Below are 23,545 nucleotides of genomic sequence, written 5' to 3' on the forward strand. Positions count from 1 at the left end.
AGATCTAGAAAACAAGTGAGAAAATATAGGTTAGCATCCATGCTTTGTTTAGTTTGGTTATATAAGTTAAAAACAGTTTTTAAAAATTGGCTCACACTCAGTTTCTATTACTTGCAATCTAAGAGTCTAAGCAAATACAACTAAAGAAATTTTAAACTGTAGTAAGAGGTATAAGGGAAGAAAAAGGTGCTATGAAAAAGAATAAGGCAGTAGTTAGGGAAGACTTCTGAAAAAACAACTTTTAAGAGAAGACCTAACAAATAAACAAATCACAACCCAGCTACTTCCATCCCACACCATCCCTGACATGAAATGACAGTGTTTTACACACATCAGAGAAAGATTTTCCTGGGAAAGTTCCTAGTGTGGGCTAATGGCTAGAGATCTAGGCAGAACAGATCCTGAGATAGCTATAAACCCACCCAACAGAACTGGAGCTAAAAAAAAAAATTGACAGGCAACTCTATTCAGGAAAAAATACATACTAAATAACTCAACCTATAGTTAAGTAACTGTGTTTTTGTCATTATACTGAGAGGAAAGATATAATGAAATTAAGACAACTTCCTCATATTTCACAGAAGACATAATATTTAATTTTATGGGTATATAGCAGCTATCAAGAGATACTGCCTAATTTTAATATGAAATGTTCCATATCAAATACAATAATGTGTAATGTAATAATTTCATATGTAAATCAATATATAACTTACATGGTAACCTAGAAAGCCTAAAAATGGGAAAGTTATGGCTGATACATTAAGAAATAGCAAATATAAGCAAATATTAAAATTTTTGAAAAGCACTCAGGAAAACTTAAAATAGAGGCAGGGAAGTGTTAACCATTTTAGTTTTTGTAAAAATTGTCAGACATCGTTGCATTACAAAAACTTTTATCACACTATTAGTAATATAGTATCCTACAAAGAAGGGCGCCTTTCAGTCCTGGCATGGTAATACAAAGGGACAATAAATGCTGCCAGACCATAACACCTAGTCAGGTACAAAAAAAAGGCACAAGGGTGATATATAAACCTATTCCAGAATACTCAGCTTTTCTGATTCTTTGTTTCCACATCATTTTGGACTAAATGACCCATCTTTGTCACATAAACTTCTAAAGAGATATTCATTTCTAAAGCTTTAAACAATCATTGAGTCATACATACTCCAATCCACCCATACTTCATTTAAAAAAAGGGCTGTCTAAATTCACACCTCATTGGCAGGAGCTCACATTGGTATAACCTTTTCAGGGTATAATTTGGCAGTTCTCATTGAATTATAAAATATGGCTACGCTTTAACAGTTTCACTTTTCAAAATCTACTCTACAGAAATACTCCCAAATGTGCAAAGGTAAGTACAGATGGTTTTCAATTAAGCCATTGCTGTTTATAGTAGAGGAAAAGTAACCTTAAATGCACCTTCATCGATGCCAAACATCTTGTTGCCATTCAAAAAATAAAATATATCTGCTTTATGCTATGGTTGCATTAAGAGGTTCCCACAGCATATTATTAAGCAAGAAACAGCAAGATACAGAATAATTTATTATATAATTTGTGATATAGAGTATTCACACACATACACTGTTACCAACCTAATTAGGTGTACTGCTACCGAAGGGAATATTACTCAAGCTCAAAAAGCCAGACTGGCCCATGAAATTGTTTCCACAAAAGTTGCCTTATATTGAATGGCACCAGCATGGAGGGTGGCAGCAGTTACCATTATAAAGAATTCATCTTTTGGAGTGGTGAGTAAAGGGAGGTTGCACAGGAAAGAAAGGAATGTGAGGAGTGAAGGGTGTGGGGATGGTCTCTTCATTCTTGGCTTTGGGAGGGCACCTGCAGTCAGGGGCAGTCAGTCACAGGATGATCAATGACATTCCTGGAACAGTTGCTCTCTTCTGTTTTAAAATGCCCTGCGGATGTTCATCATGCACTGATGTCATCAGCATCCTCAGAAGGAACAAAATATCCTGTTAAGCATTAAGCAACCACAGCTCTGAGGAATGTGACACAGTTAACTAAAGTGCCAGGTTAAAGATCAAGGCAAAGGTCACCAGTGTCCCTTGTTCAGGCCAGGCCACAACACTGGGCACTGAGATGCATTAGTGGCAACACTGTTTTTACTTTGTATATTTCTCTGGTTTTATTTTTACAACCAGCAAGTATTGTTTCAGTATTTTAAGAAATCAGACAAGGCCTCAATTGCCAATTAGATAAGATTGGATTTAGAAAAATCCAAATAAAAACAATGTCTTTCCATTAGCTCATGCTCAAATCTGAGTAATAAAAAATATTTTAAAAACACAGTGATTAGGGGCCTCCCTGGTGGTACAGGGGGAAGTTAAGATTCAACCTAAGAAGCTATCCACAGCCTCTGCAGCAGAAGTTTGATACCCCTGGCCAGGGAGCTACCCACATGGCACAGCAGACCTCTCCTGTCTTGCCCACTGCTCCCCTCAGCAGTGTACTTCAGTCAGTCTGCCTGTTCTGTTCCCCACTCTGTCTCTGGTGAATCCTCTCACCCCACACATCTCTAGCCTGTACCCCAAGTCTTGTATGCATAAATAAATATATCTTTTTTAAAAACGCAGTGATTAGCATGTTGCAGTCTAGGTTTAGCAAAGAGGCTGGCTTCTCTGGTTAGATCATTTTTTTTTAGGGAGCTAGGGTGTGGAGGAACATATTGTAGAACTGTCTGTGGGCCCCACCTCTGAGCAGAATCATCTTCACAGGCCCCATCCTGTCTGTAGAAATCTACTGCCTGCAGGTAGTCAGTCTTTTCACACTCACCGATGTCCAAGGAGCCAGATAAAGACTTAACTATGGGAACCGGACTTTGCATTTTTGCAGGGCATTCATTCAAAGGGAGAGAATAAATGCTGCATCGTTGTTCTTAGGTCAGAACAACTTAGAACCAGAAGCTCACCTGTCAAGAATCACTACATTGTTAATATCAATGCCTCATTGTGCCTACCTGAATAAACAAAATTCAAACTTGGGTTTATTGGAACAGCTCTGACTGAGTGCACTGCGCTGGACGGCTACTTGGGCTTGAGTCCTTACTTTGATTATCTAATGCACTGCACCTTCAAGGCTATGTGCAGTTAACAAGAGCAAGAAAACCAGGGCACAAAAACACTTAAGGCAGAATTAAGGAGTAAAACCATGAAATGGGGATGGGGTGGAGGGTGTCAGGTCAGGGATAGGGAGCAGTGAGGACACTCAGGGTGCCGCTCAGGAAACAACCCCAAATGGGAGGGCACTGGGAGTCTCCAAAGACGCAAGGGTGGGGCCAAGAGCCCGCACCCAGGGATCTGGGAGCAGGAGACAGTTTGGCCAACGGAGCAAGGTCAGCTCAGGGAGACGGGACAGGCACCCGGGAAGAGCCCGGCCGCCAAGGGGCCCGGCTGGCTTGGTTCTGGGGCGCCCAGTACCTTCCCAGGCGAGCTCTCCTCCCGGCTCCCTCTTGAGGAACTTGTACCAGAAGGTGTCCACGCGGCCCGGCTCCGCCCCGTCCTGCGCCGCCTCTCCGGCCGTCAGCTCCACCTCCCCGAGCCACAGGCCCGGCTCCTGCAGCGCCAGCGCCCCGGGGCCCGCCGCCGTGCCCGCCGGCCTCATGCGCACGGCGCCGCGCGGCTCCCAGGCCCCCAGCTCGGGGCGCGACCCCACGACGAGCAGCTCCGGCCCGGGCCCGGGCCCGGCGGGCGGTACCACCACCCCGAAGCGGAACCGCATGGCGGCGGGCGGACGCGGCGACTGGACGCAGGCCGGGGCCGGGGCCGGGGCTGGAGCCGGCGGGGACACGTGCGCGCGGCCCCTCCGGGAGCCGATCACGCGGCCGAGCCGGGGCGTCGCCAGGCCAGGCCCCAGGCCCCGGGCGGCGGGCAGGGTGCGCGCAGCCCCAGCGCCTCCCCCGCGGCCCGGCCGGGCTCCGCGCGCCGAAAGGGGAGACTGTTGGGGCGGGCATTTAAGCAGCTCCCGAGCCCCGCGATTTTTCCAGCCGTGTTGCTTTCTAAGAGCCCCTGGAAATTATGTTGGGAGGGTGGAAGGAGGGAATGGCCTGCGGAGAGCAGCCTCGGCAGCAGTGAGCCGGGAAGCTCCTTAAACAGGTTATTCCCCCTCTCCGGCCTCAGGATCTTTATCTGTAAAATGAGGCCATAACAGAATGATCTCTAAAAACGCTGCCCACTCTAAGGTTCAGAAGCCAGAGCAGGGCCTCCCTGGGGGCGCAAGGGGTTAAGGCGCAACCTATGAAGCTGTCCGCTGCCTCTGCAGCACGAGTTCGAGCCCCAGCCGGCCAGGGAGCTACCCACATGGCACAGCAGACCTCTCCTGGCTCGCCTGCTGCTCTCCTCGGTAGTGTATTTCAGTAGATCTGCCTGTTCTGCTCCCCACTCTGTTTCTGGTGAATCCTCTCACCGCCCCCACACCTCTGGCCTGTACCCCAGTTCTTGTATGCATAAATAAATAAATCTTAAAAAAAAAAAAAGAACCCAGAGCAAATGCAAAAATACTTTGTCAGTACTAGGGCCATTCAATGCCTGAGATGACCTTTTTTTCCCAAATAAAATTTTTTTGCGATGTACAAAAGAGCTTTGGAGTAAATACCTCAGGTTATTCCCAAAATAAAACAAAACAAAAATTCTGTCATTATGAAGGTACAATTTCATAATGCTTTAAATGGTGTCAAATTAAATCCTTTTGCTTAAAATGTGTTTTCAGTAGGAATCACTTTTCAACGTAAAATATTGTGTGTAGAAACACCTTTTAACTATTTCATCAGAAGAAAACTACATGGGGAGGGGTGGCTTTAATTTTTGTCATTCCATAAAAAAACTAGCTGGCCTGGTTACATGTTTGTTGCTTTTTGGTACTTTGGTATAATTGTTCTGTTTTTATATTTGTATTTTATTAAGTACTTCACATATCTACCTCTTATGTGAGCTAAAGACAGAAAGACACATTTATACCAGTATTTGAAAGTATTGTAAATCATAAAGGGAAAGCCAAAATTTCTTTTATTCAAAATATCTCAAGTAAAAAAAGTACACAGTATGAACTATACAAATTCACTCTCTCAGTGAAACAACTAGTAAACATAATACATTTTACTCTTAAATATTGATATTCCACTCAGTGTTTGGTTAGTTGCTAAGATTAAGAATAAACACAAAGAAAAATGTGAAGACAGCAAGGCTGGCCAAACACTGCTGATTCAGTCGCAAAAACAGACGTTAAATCACAGTGGCATGTGAGTCCGGTTTGTTCAAGTTGCTGTTACAAAACATTCTGAGAACAATTTTAGGAAAACAGTCATTTGACCATGTAAGGACCCTGGAGCTGAGAGTTCAGGATTTTCTTCTCTTTGGCCACTGTGTCTGTGTTGTATGTTGTCCAGGCAGCATTGTTCCCACCAGCAACTCCAAAGTGAGTTCTGTCCGTGAAACAATCACCAAAAAATCAAAAACAATATATTTATTCAACAGACATTATTTTCCTCTTCTCTCTACATAAAGCTAAGTGAGGTTAACAATTGGAGGCATCCCCCACTAGACCCCCAAATAAGGACTTAAATATGGCACAATTTCGATGACTAATACATTGTGCGCCGAGTAAAATGCAATTGGAAAAATGAGCAACACCAAAATTCTGAATTTTGGTGGATGTATTTCCAAACCTCAGCCACAGATGGTCAATCATTTTGAACCTATTAATCATGAAAATTCTATCAGTCATTGAGCCCTTATTATTTGCGAATATGTGACTTTCATTGTCATATTATCTCACTTAATTCTTCCACCAATCCTCTGAGGTAGGTCCTATAACATACCCATTTTGATAGGTGAGGAAACAGACAAGTACAGCGAATCGCCCATAGCAAGGAAGGGGCAGGGCCAATGCTAAAAGACATCCGTTCAACTTACAAAGATCACAGATTGATACATACCTAAAAATAGGTGTAGCTAATATGATTTCTAAATTCATTTGAATCCAAGCATATTTAAATAAATTACTATACATTAGCTCTTAATAAAAATGAGCTCTCTACAGTTATTTCTGTAACTAACTTCATACTTAGAGATGAAATAGATGAATCACAAGTGGCATTCTGAGCTGATCAATGAGTCTATGAAGAGAAAACTACCTTAGTATTTAAAATGGTTTTGACTTCAGGGTCTAGAAAATATTGGGTTTTTGGAAAAGTCATGATGCATTTTTGCTTGAAAAACACAGAAAAAATATGTCATGACTTTTCAGACAACCCAATAGTCATTTTTCTGCCCTTCCAAGCCTGTCTTGATGGAGGTGGAAACATAGATTTAAGAGGCCAAAGTGAAGGATTTTACCAATTACTGGCTCTGTTATTTCCAGCTCTTTTTCCGAGTTGAATTCTCCATGTACATTTTTTGTACACTTCAAAGAATCATGGTCCTTATTAAGAGGGATTATTTGTGAAATCCATTTGAGCTCAGATTTTTGAGTCTATGAGGGTAAGATTAATTTAGCACAAGAATCAACTCTACAGAGTAACATAATTTTGAGAATTTTTTAAAAGCAAACCAATTTGTTGTTATTACATTTCACTTCTATAGTACTATCTTATAGATCACTACAATACTTCTTGAAGAATGAATGATAACTTCCAATTTAGAGTTTCAGGACCCAATTCTACTGTAAATCCTTTCTGAAGTCCCCTGAAGTCTTCAAAACTTTTAAATCTCTAATTTATGTTTTCTGAAACAAACTTTCACTATTCAATGAGTTAGTATAAATCTTTCCTTATAATATTGTGCATGTAGACACAATATCACTGTATTTCATCCACATAGTTCAGGGAGCATTTAAGTATTGGTTTATTATTTGTCAAACATCTCTAAGAGTTAAATGTGTCCCATATACTATTTCCAAATGTGTAGCTTAAAAACAAAACAAATACTAACATAACATTTCAGAGAAAATTTGAAAACAAATTAGAAAGTTGGCATATTTTAGCTAACATTTTTTCTGGCTGGAAAAATTGTAGGTTAGGATACTTGAAATCTTTTGAGAATCTGGAACGATAAAACAATTTGAGTTTTATTAAAGCTTTGTTCAAAAATCCCACAACATTTCTCAACTATTTAAAAAATGCATGTCTTTTTTTGATACATACCCAAATCTCCTATCTCCAGGAGATTCCAAGAATTCCCTTCCCACCCCATCCCACTATAAAGAAGCACTATGTTTTCAGTGAATGAACAACTACCAGTTTTAGCATGTTTGTTCTCTGTAATTTACACTATAAAAATAGTATTTTTTAAAAATGTTCCCAGTATAAAGTTAACAGTGAAACATGGGCCTGTTTAAAAGATACTGATATTGAGCCACACTTTCCCTAGCACATCCCACCCCACTCTCAGCATTGTAAAACTCACCTCTCAACCAGGAATCTCTGCGTAACATGGGTTCAAACCCGGGTTGTTAGGGGGCGACCTCAAGTGACTTTTCCTAGGGAAGAAAAAGGCCAACCCAGGTGGCTGGCCCTTGAAGTTAGAGACACCAGTTTAGAGCTTCCTTCAGATGTAAAAAGATCCTCCTAGGTCTGGGGTAACTTGAATGGCAGGTAGTTAACACCTTTTTCGAATTGGGTAGAGGGCTTGCTAACTCAACCCCTAGGAATAAAGAATAGTGGCTGGAAGGGATGATTCAAAACTCCCAAGGGACCTTTCAAAGTGGCTGAGAAAAAGAAAAGAGGTTAACTGAAAGCAGAGCTGGATCATTTATACTTAAATGAAGTAGAGGATTATGTGTGGGCAAGTGGAAATCTAACAAGTACTTATTTAGAATTGAAATACTCTGTAATTGTACATCACTCTTTACTAATATTTCCTCACCATTATATGTGTTTATGTTAAAAATAGTTAAAACATGAAACAGTTTAGGGTGCTTATGGGGAAATAGGGAGATCAGGGCAGGCAGAAAGTTGGTTTGAAAGCTTTTACTTCACTATCAGCTGGCCAAAGAAGAGGATCCTAACGATGAAGGTAAGGTTGGTAGTAACTGAAAAAGAGAAGCCTGTGGTGAAATCCTGTTTGCTTCAATGGGGAAATGAAAGGATAAAGCAGGAACTGAATAGAGACCCTAGGCTTCCCCTGAATCTCTAGTTCTTACTAGGGACTCAGGGTTTCCTTGGAAATGCAGAAATTGTTTAGGAGGAGGAGATAAGCTCATATTTTCAGCAGTGGAACCAGCTAGTTATGCAAAGACAGAGACTTACTGAGGTGTACACTATGGAGAATGTCAAGTATAAGTTTTCAAAATTACCCTCACATATTAATGACAGAACCCACAGAATGGTAAAGATGGTTCAAAACAAATTAAAGATACCATGTAAGATACACTGAAAAATACAGTTTACTAGTTTAAAACAAAGCTGATTAATTTCTAACTGGACAATGAAACAGTAAGCTTTGGGTTTATCTATTCTATCAGACAGTTGTCATTTGCATCTTTAACAAATAAACAGTCACAAGATTTAATACATAACTTTGGGGGTTGGACTCTAGCCAATAGTGAATCATAAGATAAACAAAGAGAAGAATAATCTTGTAGAGAATTAAATAATTCTCTAAAGGCCTGGTGGGCACTGGTTCAGCTTAAAGGACATGCAGTCAATCTTGCACCTTAGTTCTAAGTTTGGGATACTTGACAACATAAAATAATGTAAAATAACCCCCATTTATTGAGTTCCTACCTACCAGGAACTAGGCACTTGGCTGGGTGTCTTACATACCAATCTTATTTATCCCTTTCACATTCTCATGACATAGTTATGATCTCTCGCACAAGAATGACCCAAGTTTTGAAACAGTAACTGACCTGCTTAAAGTTATGCAGCTAATAAATGACAGCACCAGGATCTGCACCCCAAAACAGAAAGCTCTGACCCAATAACCTCTCAAGAGTCAAGGACTCGGCATCTGGTTGTGCAACTCCAGGCATTGCACAGAAGCACAGGGCTGCAGGGATTAGTGGGGCTGAAACTCAACCCAGGCTCCAATTGCAAAGCCTTTTGCTTTGCATACTTCTTTTCTTCTCATGAAACGCTTGCTCCTTAATAAACCTAGTCAATGGGAGTAATCTATATAAAGCCATGGGGGCTGCAAGTGCCCAGGAGTGACATATTTCAATACTTCCTTCTCCCAGAGGCAAACTTTTCAATTCCCACAAAAGCATTATATAAAAGTCTGTGTCCAAATGTGTAAAAAGAAAAAATAATGGCAACTGTTAGAGACAATTTGGCAAATCTCAATATTTTTTACTCATTGGGACAGATCTTTAGTAAAATTGAAACTCTAAGTAGGAGAGCTGTCTATCTGTCTGTCTGTCTGTCTGTCTATCTATCTAGACAGAGAGAGACACACACACATCAGTTTGGACAAATACAGATGCATCTACATTTGGTAGAGTATCCTAGATGTCTGTAGGTTCTCTCTGATGATATTGTCTGTGTGGGGGGGTCCGCCCTGTGGGGGATTCTGCACTCTGCAGACTGCACTCTGCAATAACTTCACCAGAAACTCCAGCCTTTGGCATAGCTCAGTGAACTCTGACAGATGAAACAAATCCTAATCCCAATGCTTCTTTCCTTAAAAGGAGCCAAGAGCAGGTTATGTGGAGACAAACAGTTTTTTTAACCTAACTTGCCACTTTTCACTTCCATTTCAGGTAGAAATGTAGCCAAATGGAGTAGGGTGCTATGCTCCATGCCACCACATAAAAGGGGTCTTGTAGAATTTACAAAGCCCCCCAAGGAAGAGAAAAAGATAAGAGAGCGGAGGGGTTCTACTGGACAGACTTTGTAACATCAGCAATTACTGCTCCCTCTGAGAAAAGCAAGCCCTGGCTGTGATATAATTAGTGTGTGATCATAGGAGTCACAAGTTTCCTACATTAGAGGGCACAGAACAGATCACGCCTGACGATGCATGAGCTTTTAATTAGCTGCCAAAATATAATAGTCGGAAAATTTCACATAAATGTCCTAAGTTTTGCGTGGTCTTGAAGAATCAGAGCTATGGCAAAAAGGGCCATGATGGGCTGGAGCTGAGTAGAGGCTGCCTCCCCTCTGCATGGCTTAAACTCCTGACTCTCCAGTCTCCACTGTGCCCCAGTTGTCACCAGAAATTGAAGCCAAGTCACTATTTATCCTTGTACTCCTAGTGTTTATGTTGTCTGTTAATTTTTCTAGGAACATTAAAAAGAAAGTAGCAGGGATGTGGAAATGTTGGAACACTCATTTATTGTTGGTGAGGAAGTATGCAAAAGAATGCAGCCACTTTGGAAATCAAGTTGACAGATGGTCATCTGGTCAAGTAGAGAAATTTCTACTTCTCCATGAGAAATGAAAACCTATGTCCATATAAAATCTTGTACATGACTATTCATAGCAACATTACTCAGAATAGCCAAATTTGGAAACAACCCAAAAGTCTATCAGTTGATGATGGAGTCAACAAAATGTGGTATAGCCATATAATAAAATATTATTTGGTGATAAAAAGAATGAAGTACCTCAAAAACACTGTGCTGAATGTAAGAAGCCAGTCACAAGAGATTACATATTGTAGGACAGCATTTGTATAAAATGTCCAGAATAAACAAATCTATATTAGAAGTAGTTTCATGGTTGCCTCATATTGGAAAGAGGGGGGACATTGGAGAAAAACAAGGAATCACTGAGAAAAGATATGAGATTTGGGGGAGATGGGTTGAAATTATCCTAAAAGTGATTGTGGTGGAAATACACAAAAAAACATTGACTGGTCCACTTTATTTTTTTTTTTTTAAAGATTTATTTATACAAGCACTGGGTACAGTCAGAAGTGCAGGAGGGTGAGAGAATTCACCAGAGCCAGAGCGGGGGCAGAGCAGGCAGAAAGACCAAAGTACACTGCTGAGGGGAGCAGCGGGCGGCAGGAGAGGTCTGTGCGCCATGTGGGACCCTCCTCCGGTGGCCAGGGAGCAGCCAGGGATCGAACCGGCGCTGCAGAGGCCGCGGGCAGCTTCGCAACCCAGCGCTCAACCGCTGCGCCACCGGGGAGGCCCTGACTGGTCCACTTTAAATGAAAGCCTTGTATGATATTATGAATGAGAATTACATACACCTCAATAAACTGATACCAAAATAGAGCAAGTGGACTATTACCCCAGTTAGTGTGGCCCCCGGTAGTCATTTGAGTTTTGAACTCCTGAGTTTGAAAGGCAAATGCACACAAACCTGATTCATAAGAATCTAGAAGAGGAGAATTTGCTCCCTTTAGCATACACTAGGGTACTAATTTGCATTTTATAGTGGGGGTGGGAAGAACAACCTTCTCATTTTTTCAAATCCTTCAAAAATGACAACTAATTCACATTAGATAATCAATACACTAATTCTCTGCAGTCTATAGCATTGGGTCAGATGATTTGGAACTCACAAACAGATTTAAGAAATGATCATTGCCCTCCAAAATTTATGATGCGATTGCTGTAATTTAATCTTGAAACACACATGAAAAGTTGAACTACAGTATAAATATTAATTAATTTATTTTATTTTTGCACAGAAGAATTGGGGTATAGGCCAGAGGTATGGGGAGTGAGAGGACTCACCAGAGGCAGAGTGGGGAGCTGAATAGGCAGATCGACTGAAATCCACTCCTGAGGGGAGCCTCAAGCGAGACAGGAGAGGTCTGCTGCACCATGTGGGTAGCTCCCTGGCCAGGAATCCAACTCAGGCCACAGCGGTAACAGTGCTAAGACTTAACCCCAGGCCACCAAGGAGGCCTCCAAACATTATATTTTTTAATCGAACAATTCTAAATATCTTGTCACAGAGCAATGGCTGAGAGCTAGAGGCAGGCGCTATAAAGGTCAGGAGAGGACTCAAACACCCAGAATCTGCACAGGTTGGGTCTCGTCTCAGGTCAGGAGGACTTGCAACCAGAACCTAAGATAGAGAGCAAGAAAGAAAGAAGTAGAGGTGAGGGGACATGGGTATATATGAAGTCTGGGAATTGCATCAACAAAAACAAAGAGGCAGAAATTCTCAGTGCTTAAGGTCAAGTAATTGCAGAGTAAAAAAAAAGATAAAGATTGCAGAAATTGCCTTTTAAAAGATAATTATACAACAAACATATTTCATTTTATTCAAATATACATGTACTAATTATACACTTTAACTTATATGTTACACATATCACAATTTGTAATAAAAATAATGGGTAAAGACACAAGAAGATATGATAGTTTTATAAAGAAGAAATGGAGACTAAAAAATTAAAAAAAAATGTCTTGAATGTTGGGCCTCCCCTGGTGGCGCAGCGGTTGAGCACTGGGCTGTGAGGCTGCCAGCAGCCTCTGCAGAGCCGGTTCGATCCCCGGCTGCCGGCGAGGGTCCCACACACAAAAAAAAGTCTTGAATGTTTAATGTCCAATGAGAGAATACCAAATTTATTAAAATCAAAATTTCATTCATCTTAATTAAATGTGAAGATATGAGTTAAGTGATGCTTTTAAATGGCAGCATAAATTAGTGCACTGCAAATTGGTGTATACTTGCTCAATTCCCTCAGCAGTGAGCATGTGAGAAGCCAGCACAACTTTACCAGGCAAACAGTATTAACCACAGCAAGGCAAATATATATTTAACAAAATATCATTCATTATCAAACTTTCTGAAGGAGGGCTTGTTGTTTAAAGTAAAGCTCTTTGGAATGCAGTGACATTCTTTTTAGAAGATGTGATTTACTATCACTTTGAGGAAAGGATTGATTTTCCAGAGTCTTGAATTTTCAATAAAAGTCCAGCTCTGACATGGTCATTACAAGGTCGCTAAATTCAGTTGAAAAAAAAATAAATCTGTGGCTTAATTAACTTTGTATGTTCCAAATGGAGAGCAATTGATTCTATCATTCAATTTAGAAGTTCCTTATATAATAAATGCAAACATAATTTAATAAGATTAATGCCTTTAATATTCAGTCATTTTAATATAGTTAGTCTACCATATTGCCCTGAGTTTAAAAAAAATCCAAAGAAAAAACTATGCATTTGGAAATGCAGCTTTTTAAAAATCAAAAACATCTCTGTGTTCCAGTCTATATATATGGGGAAATTGAGACTCTCCTAACACCACTTTTTAAGTTTCCCATTTATTTGTTTTCATCTACAAATCTATATTCTCAAAATATGAAGGAAACTGGAGACACCCTTCCCATTTTCATGCTCCTCATCCTCACTCCTTTGGACTGTGCCATAACCTCAGCTGACAATAATTAACCCATCAAAACAAACAATCCATCACTGGGAGAGTGATTTGCTTCAAGAAAATAAACATCAATGATATTTTCATTTTGTGGACATTATAATTATAGGGTATCTCAATCTTCTGCTATATTTTGAGGTAACGGTTCATGTATCATCAACATTTTAAACCTCCCTCTTTTCCTTGGGATGTTCCAAGAAATTCTGTTGTCCTGGCCTGAGATAGTTTTCGAAGACAATCTTAAAATCTTTGAAAGCAGAGGAATTTATTAAGATACCTTCTTTCCAAGTCAACTCATGTGTAGTTGGAAATTCATCATGCTCATTATATGTCACTTTACCTTCCAAGCAAAAGGTTTCTTGCCTGGGCCTCCATGTACATGTGGCGCAGCAGACCTCTCCTGCCTCGCTCGCTGCTCCCCTCAGCAGTGTATTCCAATCAGTCTGCCTGTTCTGTTCCCCACTCTGTCTCTGGGGAATCTTCTTAACCCCCCCACACATACCTCTGGCCTGTACCCCAGTTCTTGTATGCATAAATAAATAAATCTTTAAAAAAATAAAAGGCTACTTGCCTGCCATCCTCCAAGGACCTGGTGGTTAGTGGGGATGAGGTAAGGAACCTCTTCCTTACCCCTTTTGCCAAAGGATGACTTGCTCATAACACCTTCACTTGAGAGGAAACCCCCTCCCAAGAAACAGAGATAACTATCTATCTATACTTCACAAAGAACAAAAACATTGTTTAAAGTGTAACAGTTGCTTTAGTAGATCTGAATAATGTTTTGGGCTCTCAATAACTACCCTAATAATTGCCCACTGAGATGCTGGCAAAGCTTTGATCTCAGGTGGGTGTTCTGACATTGCAATACAAATCCAGTTATTCTCTTTCTCTTTGCACTGCTCTTGCTATGCCTAACTTTCTCTTGAATGTTTTTGTTCACATTCCTTCAGAATAAGCATCTGGTTATTTTGCTAGCTCATCTGCCGAGATCCAATGATCAACAAGGTTCTCATTCCACTTCCACATAAAGCATTCACTATTCTACAGGTGGTCATCTAAGACCTGGGAAAAGGCTCAAAAATAAACGCACTTCACTGAGTTAATGTGAAGATTAAGTGAGATGCTTAGGGCAAAGTGTTTAAAACAGTGTCTGGCGGATAATAAACCCTATGCAAATATAATCATTATAATAATCATCATTGTTAAGAGTACCTTGGGAGTGGGTGTGATTTGGTAACATACATTTGAAGGTGTGTGATCCTAGTACATGAGACCTCTGAATCATATACAATGTTGTAAATCAAGGTTACCCCAACAAAAAGCAAATAAGTAAATAAGTACTTTTTAACAATAGTTGGGTTGTTTTCAACAACAAACTATGTATCTAAAATGTCACATTTTCATTAAGAGAGAAGGTCTGCCAAGGCAAACCTCCTTAGCAAATTTAGTTTATAAAATGCTCCCTTCATAATAAGGGTTACAATAGATATGTAGGGATGGACCTATCGATAACATGGAATATAAGACTGATATTTTCAGATTTCAGAAATAACTGTCATAAACTAAGCAGAGGTATGGCCATAAGAATAAGCAGTGAAGTCTATGTTTAAAACACAAGGTCTTAAAGGTCAGACTGCTTTATTTCTTAGCTAAGCTGCAGATTGCCTAGCTGGCATGTGTTCATAAGTATATTGGATAATCAACAACATGGTCATTAATCTTTAAAATATAATTAATGCTTCAATGGTTTGAGATGCCAATGTAAAAACTGCTTGTGCAAATCCAAACTATTAGAGCTAGGTAAATAATTCATATTAATATCTATTCAAGAACACTGAAAAGACTCATTTTGTGATAATCAGTTCCTTCTCTTTGGAGTTTTATTTCTTACGTACATATCCATAATATAATTTCATATGGCAGAGGTTATTGGTGTTCCACCCATATTCCTATGAAGCACATGCCAGTTTCAGCACCTAACTTCTTTCCTTTCACTTACTGCCAGAAGTACAGGGGGGAGAGGGGGAAATAGCCAGGAGCATCCTCAAATGAAGACTAATGAGAACTGGGACAGATGCACTAGCTCCATTGTCCCTCCAGTGGGCTAACAGTAAGAGGGCTGTTCCAATTTGGCTCCTTGAGTTTGCTTGGTGGGATGACTCTCCAGTTAGCACAACGGTAGCTGACTTCCTTAACCTTCCTTATTCCCCTACGTATTCCCTGCTCCTCTACCTTACTCTTTTACCTGCCAAATAAACTAAAGGCACTCAAGTCCTTATTTCATAGTCGTTTTCTGGGGGACTCTGAACTACGATAATTGATATTATAAGCTGCTTTTGAGAGCAGATCTTCAGGATGGGTTTCCGATCTTGGAGAAGTCCCAGGGCAACAAGAACACCTCTCTTGGTGTACATATCACAGTTACTGACTCTCACTAGGGGTAGACTAGTTCCTTACACTAGATAGTAACTCTATCATTTGAAGACAGGGGAAACAGTATTATAAAATTATGAAGTTAGAATTGTATATTAGTTTCTAATGGTTCCCATAATAAAGTCTAATCAGTCCTCTGTATCTTCTTAGCTTCTGGAGGTTACCAGAAATTGCTGGCTCGCATCCTTGGCTTGCATTACTCCAATTTCTGCCTCTATTATCACTTGCCCCTCTTCAATCTGTGTCTGTCTGTGTCTCTAAATCTCTGTCTCCCTCCTCTCATAAAGACTCTAATCATTGGATTTAGGACCCACCTAATCCAATATGACCTCATCTTAATTTAATTACATCTGCAAAGACTCAAATCCAAGTAAGGTCACATTCACAGATACTACAGGTGAGGACTTGATTATATCTTTACAGACACAATTCAATTCACTGCAGTTTGTGAAAATCAGATTTCCATAATAGCATGAAAGAGACCCTCACTGCCTACAGAGGGCAGACTCTGCTAAATTCAAATTTAAGATCTAATTGTGTTATAAGCTGTAACAGTGTTTTCAATATTGTGTATGATTTAGGGGTATAGAGTCACTCCTCTTCAGCTGTCTGTTACTATACCATCCCACCATCACTTTTAAGACTGTCTGGAGCAGCTCTTTTTTGATAACAGGACTCATGGTAGAAGAGACTGCTGTGAACTGAACTTAACATTGTCAATGAGAAATACAGATTCTGGAAGAGAACAACTCACATAGCACATTGACGAGAATATATTACCAGTTAAAGGAAAGGTAAATACCCTCAAGGAAGGACTTTCAGTGTCATAAGAACTTATATCTCCAAATCTTTCTAAAAAGTACATGCAAAAATAATTGTGTGGTGTCAGAAGGAGAATACCTAAATCTTTTAGTGGCCCTTAGGATTTGACTTGAAACTATCAGCTACACAAAATATCATGGACAACCCTTAATAAAGGGTCGTTTGGAGGGTAGTTGACAGATAGAGTCCTGGTCCATGTTCATTTCACAGTGGGCCCAGTGGATCCATTACACCACCCATTGTGGTTTCCCCAGTCCTTGAGTCTGTAATCAGAATGCATGTACCTAGAAGCTGGTAGAGCAGGTAAAATTTAATGGTTTCCTTGACTTATAGAATGTGAAAGCTAGCTTTATGAATCACCATGTGGTGCCCATATTAAACAATATGTCTAGATGTGTCTGAGAGTGTCTCCAGATGAGATTAGCGATTGATTAGCAAACTAAGTAAATTATATTGTCCTGCTCTATGGGGATGGCATCATCTAATTCATCGAGGACCTGAACAGAACAAAAGGTAAAGAAAGAGGTTTGTTTCTTCCTGACTGTTTGCTTTGAGCTGGGACATAATCTCCTGCCCTTGGTGCTCATATGTCTCAGACCTTAGATGTGAGCTGCATCATACTACTGGGTGTCTTGGGTTTCCAGTTTGCAAATGGTAGAATACTGAACTTCTCAAACTACATGATTATGTGAACCAACTCCTTATAATATATCTCTGGGTGAGTGTATATGTGTGTGTGTGTATGTGTGTGTGTGTGTGTGTGTAAGTGGTGTTTATTGATTCTGTTTCTCTGGAGAACTTTCACTAATATATGGAGTAAAATCTTAGTGGCATAAAAGTTGGTAGGAAATGGTGGGTATTATTGAAAACAGCTTCACTTCAGGCAGTACACTTCAGAAGACACATTCTCATCCTGAACAGAATAGCATGGAATAGTGTCCCCTATAACAATTTAAAGAACACAGGGACTTGTCCTTCTTATATCTCTATTTAATTTGCCAGTCTGATCTTTGAAAAATTCCTATAATCATAATAGATGACGGCAGGATACATCATGGTCTAACCAGGAGTATAGTAACTTCCTTGGTCTTGAACACAATATAGTCCAACAGGCACCTCATGAGGTGCCTTTGGAAGTCACACTGCAAGTCACACTGTCCTCGTGAGGTGCCTTTGGACATTGATCAGAATATCACACCAAGAGACTCTATTTTGTGGTAATACTTTGGAAGTGAGGATCAATAAATGGCAATATTCTGAATGCCCTAAGGCAAGTGAACAAGACAAGGTTAAAAATAATACCTTCAAAGATTCAGGGGGGGCTTGCAACACATATTGAGTGTTTAGAGATTCAGTGGACTGGGAAATATTAGCATATCCCCTTGGAAGTAAAGTACAAAATACTGTCGTTTGTAATTCCTACAACTAAGAAGCACAGATTTTAATAGACCTCTTTGGATTTTAGAGAACATATTCCAAACGTGGGAACATTGCCTGAATTCACTGGGTAACTTGGATGATTACCAGTTAGGATTAGGCTGAGAATAAAAAAGGGCTCAATAGCAGTTCCAGTCTATAGCACAAATGACAATACCTTTTGGAACATATGTCCCATATGATGCTACAGATATTTGAGGCAGATAGTGATATTGTAGAGAGTCTCTGCAAACCCTGGGCAGCTCTCCAACAAAAAATTAACAGATATTGTAAAATTCCTCCACCCCCCAAATCTCTTAATTCTGTTTTATGCTTTTCATTGGCCCCCTTGATTTTCCTAATGGAACTAAGCTTTAATCATTTATGGTGGAATCATTTATGGTGCTTGAAAATTCTCTCTTGTTGCCTGTTTCCATTCCCTATTTCCTCCCTTCTCCACTATTTTTCTTTCTTTCCCAAATAAACCATTTGATTAAACCATATTTACCAATTTTGTAGGTGATAAATTATTGAATACCAATACTTTCATATGTTTTAAATTTTAGTAACTTGAACCCTTGATTTTGGATCTGCTTCTGGGGCATTCATATTAACAAAATATTTCACCTTTTTTTTGACTTTGTATAAATGAAGTCACACTACAAGTATTCTTTTGTAACTTATGTATTTTGCTCAACATTATGTTTATGAAATACATACTTTTTAAAATTTTATTTTTATATTCCCCATACAATTGCAATCCCCTTATTTTGACCCCAATCCCTCCCCTCCTGCCCCCCACCCCCCATAGAGTGTCTCTGGTTCATAGTTTTTTGTTGATTTTGATTAGCACTTTCTTATAGTTATTCATTTTTCTGGTCCCTTATTTAAGTTTTCTAGATTCCTGCTATGAGTGAGACCATCCGGTATTTTTCTTTTTCTGAATTACATACATTTTTGGGGTGTGGAACTAGAGTTCAAATATTTTTGTGTGCAACATTATTTTAATATGTTGAATATCCCTTTATTTATAAATATGTGAGCCATTTTTTAGCATGGCACTATTACAAATAGTGATGTTATTAACAATCTGGTATGTACATCTTGATTTTCACTTGTACAAGTTTCTCTAGGGCATGTACTTAGAAGTAGAATTGCTACACAATTGAGTGTATTCATATTTTATTTGTTCATTAAATAATATGCAAAAGCCCTAATTCAAATGGGCATATGCATTCCCGTGTTCATTGCCCCACTATTTACAATAATATTTACAAGTCAGGGAAATAATAACCTGAGTGCCCAATGAAAGATGAGTAAATTAAGAAAAGGTGATCCATACACACAAGGAACATACTGAGCTATAAAGAGAGAGAGAAAGATGAAATCTTCCCATTTGCAATAGCACACATAAAACTGGAAGTGTGCTAAACAAAATAAGTCAGAAGGAGAATGACAAATACTGGATGATTTTACTCGTAAGTGGAATATAAAGAAACAAAACAAAGGAACAGACACAACTAAAACAAAACAAACCCTAAAAATCAGATTGCAGACTGAGGCTACCAGAGGGGGAGGCAAAATGGAGAGCAGACCCAATGGACTACGGTGGGGGATTATGGGGTCTTTGGTCATGGGTGTGTTGTGGTAACATACATTTGAAAAGGTATCATCCTATTGCCCTATGTCACATGCAATGTTATCTCAATAAAAAACACTATTTAAAAACATAAAACAAAGAAAAACAAAAACAATGAGCTAGCTGAAATAAATAAATAAATAATAAATTTTAAAAAGTAATATTCAAAACAGTAAACCACCACCAGTACGGGGAGTGCAATGCTTGTGGACAAAGTCTTCCTAATATCTGCTATCCACACAGCTCATCTCCAGTGTGAGAATTTTAATTCCATACAGCTCTGGGTGGGGAAAAAAGGCAGAATATTTTGATTTCTCTTAGAGTAACTCCTTCTGGATTTTCTCCTTGAAGAGAGTTTTCACCCTATATTTTCTCTTTTCTTTAACAGATTAAAAAAAAAACAAAACACCAATCCCTTTAGTAGTCTCTTCATAGAGGCTATTTGCTATATCTCTAATTATTTCCATTGCTCCCTCTGGACCGCCTCCAAGTTTTTCAAAACCAGAGTGACCATGTAATCTATTGTCCAAAGAAAGTCTGTTTGAGAATGAAATGGTGTTAAAATGATTAACAGAGTTAATCAGTTCATGTCAGATGTCACCTACACTTATCCCAGCAAACAGGAATGTACTCTTACCTATTCATATCACACTTTAGATGTGTGTTCCCAAAGCACATAAAGAATGCTTCTGGAAGACTGACTCTTTTTAAGTATTTAAGAGGGCAAGTTGCTACATGGCACACCCCTATTTACAACCTCAGTCTGAGACCTTAATTTGAATGGATTGTGCATAAGGAGCAGCACAGAATGATTTCCCTAAACGGGGAAGGCAACACATTGGTTTCTTAGCGGCAAGGAGGTCATTTTAACTAGGTTTCAACAGTGTCCTTCAGGGGAATTGTGACTGCATATTTGATATGCAATTTAGCAACAGACACAAATCTCAATGGTAATTTAGTATTCAAAAGAGATTTTTCAGAAGTATTAACTTGTTGCTAAGCAACAGTGAGAAAGAAGGTAAAAGAGGGACATTTTTTACTAACTTCCCCTGTGTTTACTGGCTTCAGAAAACAGTTCTCTTTTATGTAGGACCTGATTTGTATTTAAAAAATTGAAAGTGTGACATTTTTCTACAAACAGAAATATGCAAAACAAAACTACTTTAGGCTTAAGGAAATTTCACAGGATTAGTATTTGTTTATATAGAACAAACTATGATGCATCTCATTGTTCAGTTAAGCATAAAATCTGAATAAAAAATCAAAAATATATATGAATAATAATAAAATATATATGAATAATAATATATATGAATAATATCTGAATAAAAAAAGCAAAAATATTAGGATTTTCTCTGAGTGTTTGGTAATAGTAATAATTGAAGAGACCATTTGAGGAGGGGTACCTGGTGGTGGTCACTGAACTTCAAACTTGTTTTCCATTATCTAATAAAATCCTCTTAATTCGGCTAACTGGAAATTCTGATCCCATTTCACTGGTTAAGATGCTGAAGCTCAAGTGGTTGAGCTTTCTCTCTTCCAATTTAGTAAATGATTGAGACAGTAACACATTATTTTTTTTATTCCAACGCCCTTATATTTTAATAAACCATTTAACTTCAATTTTCTTTGCTACCTCATAAAAGATACCACAGTTCAAAAGATATTAAATTAACCTTAATGGCAAATAGTGTACTGAGACTTGGAATAATAGGTTATCAAAATAATTCAAAATGACATAAGTAGAGATTTGGTAGCCCACTTTAAAAAACAGAAACTACTAACATCCTTGAAAATATATTGCTAAACAAAACCAAATTTCATTATTAACACTTAAACACCCAAGAAGTGACTTAATCTAAGAAATAGAAAATATAAATACTTTTTAAAATTACATACTGAATTTCCAATCTTGGGAAGTCAATTTAAAACTGTCAATTTACAAAAACTAAAATGTGTCAACTAGTATGATAATATACGTAATCAAGAAGGAGGAATTTAACCCCCAAATCCACAGAGGTAAGGTAATTTTTCTGGTTGCCTTTTGAATTTATCCAATTTTTGATTTGACAAAAGTTCCCTTTAGTGGTTAAATTTTTAGCTCATCTTGCATTTTTCATATTATTCTGAGATGTTGAAATATTCTCCCATGTAACCTAACCTTTTTAAAGATGATTTTAAAAACAAATTGTGAACTTTTTTTTCATTTTTCTTCTTATCATTGTCCATAATGTATAGGATTTTTTCTTTTTGCTTAATTTTCATAATTTAACCACTGTTTTCTCTAATCGTCTTACTCTCTAGCATACCTTCTTTTATTTATGTTAGCTTTTAACTCCTAGAAAATTCTTTTGAAATGAAAGCAAAGTACCACATTAGTTTGCTTTCTTCCTTCACAGCATATTAAAAGTGATCCTTTATTGAAAAAAAGTAATAATTAAAGATTTATATTTATTATGAACTTTAACCTTGCTCAGAATCAATACAAAATTAATTATTATGGTATAAGGAGAAAAGTTTTCAATAGACAAATTACATTTAAGTTCCCAAATGTAATACAAACCAATCTTCATTGGAAAACATTAGAAATAACATAACTTCCTGGTCACTACCCAGACATGATTCTTTGATTGCGTTACTGAAAACATATGAAGAAAACTCTGGACAATACGACTAAATGTCTCACAGTCAAGAATACTAGATTTTTGAGAAATTTACATGAATTTTAACAAAGGCATTAGGAAGCATTTTTCTGGATTTCTAAAATTGTGAAGTGATAAAGTAAACTTCTGCAAAAGGAGTATCATTTCAATATGTGGTCAGTGAAGACTGATCTTGAATTACTTAAAACTTGGTCTGATTAAAATATCAAGGAGCCTGAGATTGACAAATCCTATAGAAAATTAGTGAGTCTTTTTCAATAAAATGTCAAAAATCTGCACTTTTCAGTGTGCGTGTGCACTGATTAATAATAGAAGAAAAATAAACCAAAATTATAAATAATGACATTTACGTGTAGTTTGGCTGTGTGTATGCGTGCATGTGTGTGTATGTGTGTGTGTGTGTGTGCATGCAGGCATCTACATGAACATTAATAGACCTGGCCTGGAGGAGAGATCACTCTAGTGATGACTGAGATGAGCAGCTCTAAATCACAGGATGTGGCCAGGATCCTATTTAATGTTTGAAATTAGAAGGGGACTTGCTGACTTAAAATTATTTAAGTCTGATTTAAAACTATTCACTAAATATTAAATTAAATACATAGTCAATGTATCAATGCACTAATGTTCATCAGGAATGCAGACTGTGATCATGATCACCACCTATGATGAATTGAACCCCGCTTCTATTACTCAGCTGTTTGCAGCAAAAGCAAAGGACTCCTCTAGATTAGGGTCAACAAACTGGCCCAAGGGGCACTTGTCTGTTTTTGTTGTTGTTTTTTTCAGTGAACTGTAGTGGAAAGCAGCCAAGTCTACTCACTCGTCCACCATCCATGGCTGCTTGCACACCAGCATGCAGCATTGAGTAGATGCAACAAAACCCACATGTTTGCTATTTTACTCTTTGAGAATAAGGTTACTTGTCAATGCTCTACACCGAGGTTTCTCAATATCAGCACTATTTTTCACATTTTGGATCACATAATTCTTTATTTTTGGAGATGTCCTGTGCATTCTAAGATATTTAGCAGCCTATGTGGTCTCTACCCACTAGGTGAGTAGTAGTGCTAGGAACACTTTTGCAGTTGTGCCAACCAAAATGTCTCCATTCTAAATTGAAAATAGAACAAAAAGAACTTGTACATGCTCTTACCTCAAGCTCTCCAAACGACCCATACCTGGACTCATCTGCTCTGCATTACTTTTCTCATAGCATGTGTCAAACCCCCTCTCAAAGGCTAAGTCCTAATCTGCATCACCCC

The 23,545-nt window shown here is 38.6% G+C and overlaps 1 protein-coding gene across 2 annotated transcripts in view; it reads right to left on the reverse strand.

Annotated features, from left to right (window-relative positions):
• The window catches only part of EPM2A (EPM2A glucan phosphatase, laforin), a 67,829-nt gene extending 64,058 nt beyond the window's left edge, over positions 1-3,771 (reverse strand). Inside the window, exon 1 of one of the 2 annotated variants that reach the window (XM_037520525.2) lies at positions 3,451-3,751. In XM_037520525.2, coding sequence (XP_037376422.1) covers positions 3,451-3,751 — 301 coding nt within the window. Of the gene's footprint in view, positions 1-3,450 lie in introns of both variants that reach the window. The other variant, XM_037520527.2, reaches the window with a different exon arrangement.
• Between the last annotated feature and the right edge of the window lie 19,774 nt (positions 3,772-23,545).

Source organism: Talpa occidentalis, unplaced genomic scaffold (assembly GCF_014898055.3).
Source record: "Talpa occidentalis isolate TD23 unplaced genomic scaffold, MPIMG_talOcc4v2.1 talOcc4.2, whole genome shotgun sequence".
Taxonomy (NCBI): domain Eukaryota; kingdom Metazoa; phylum Chordata; class Mammalia; order Eulipotyphla; family Talpidae; genus Talpa; species Talpa occidentalis.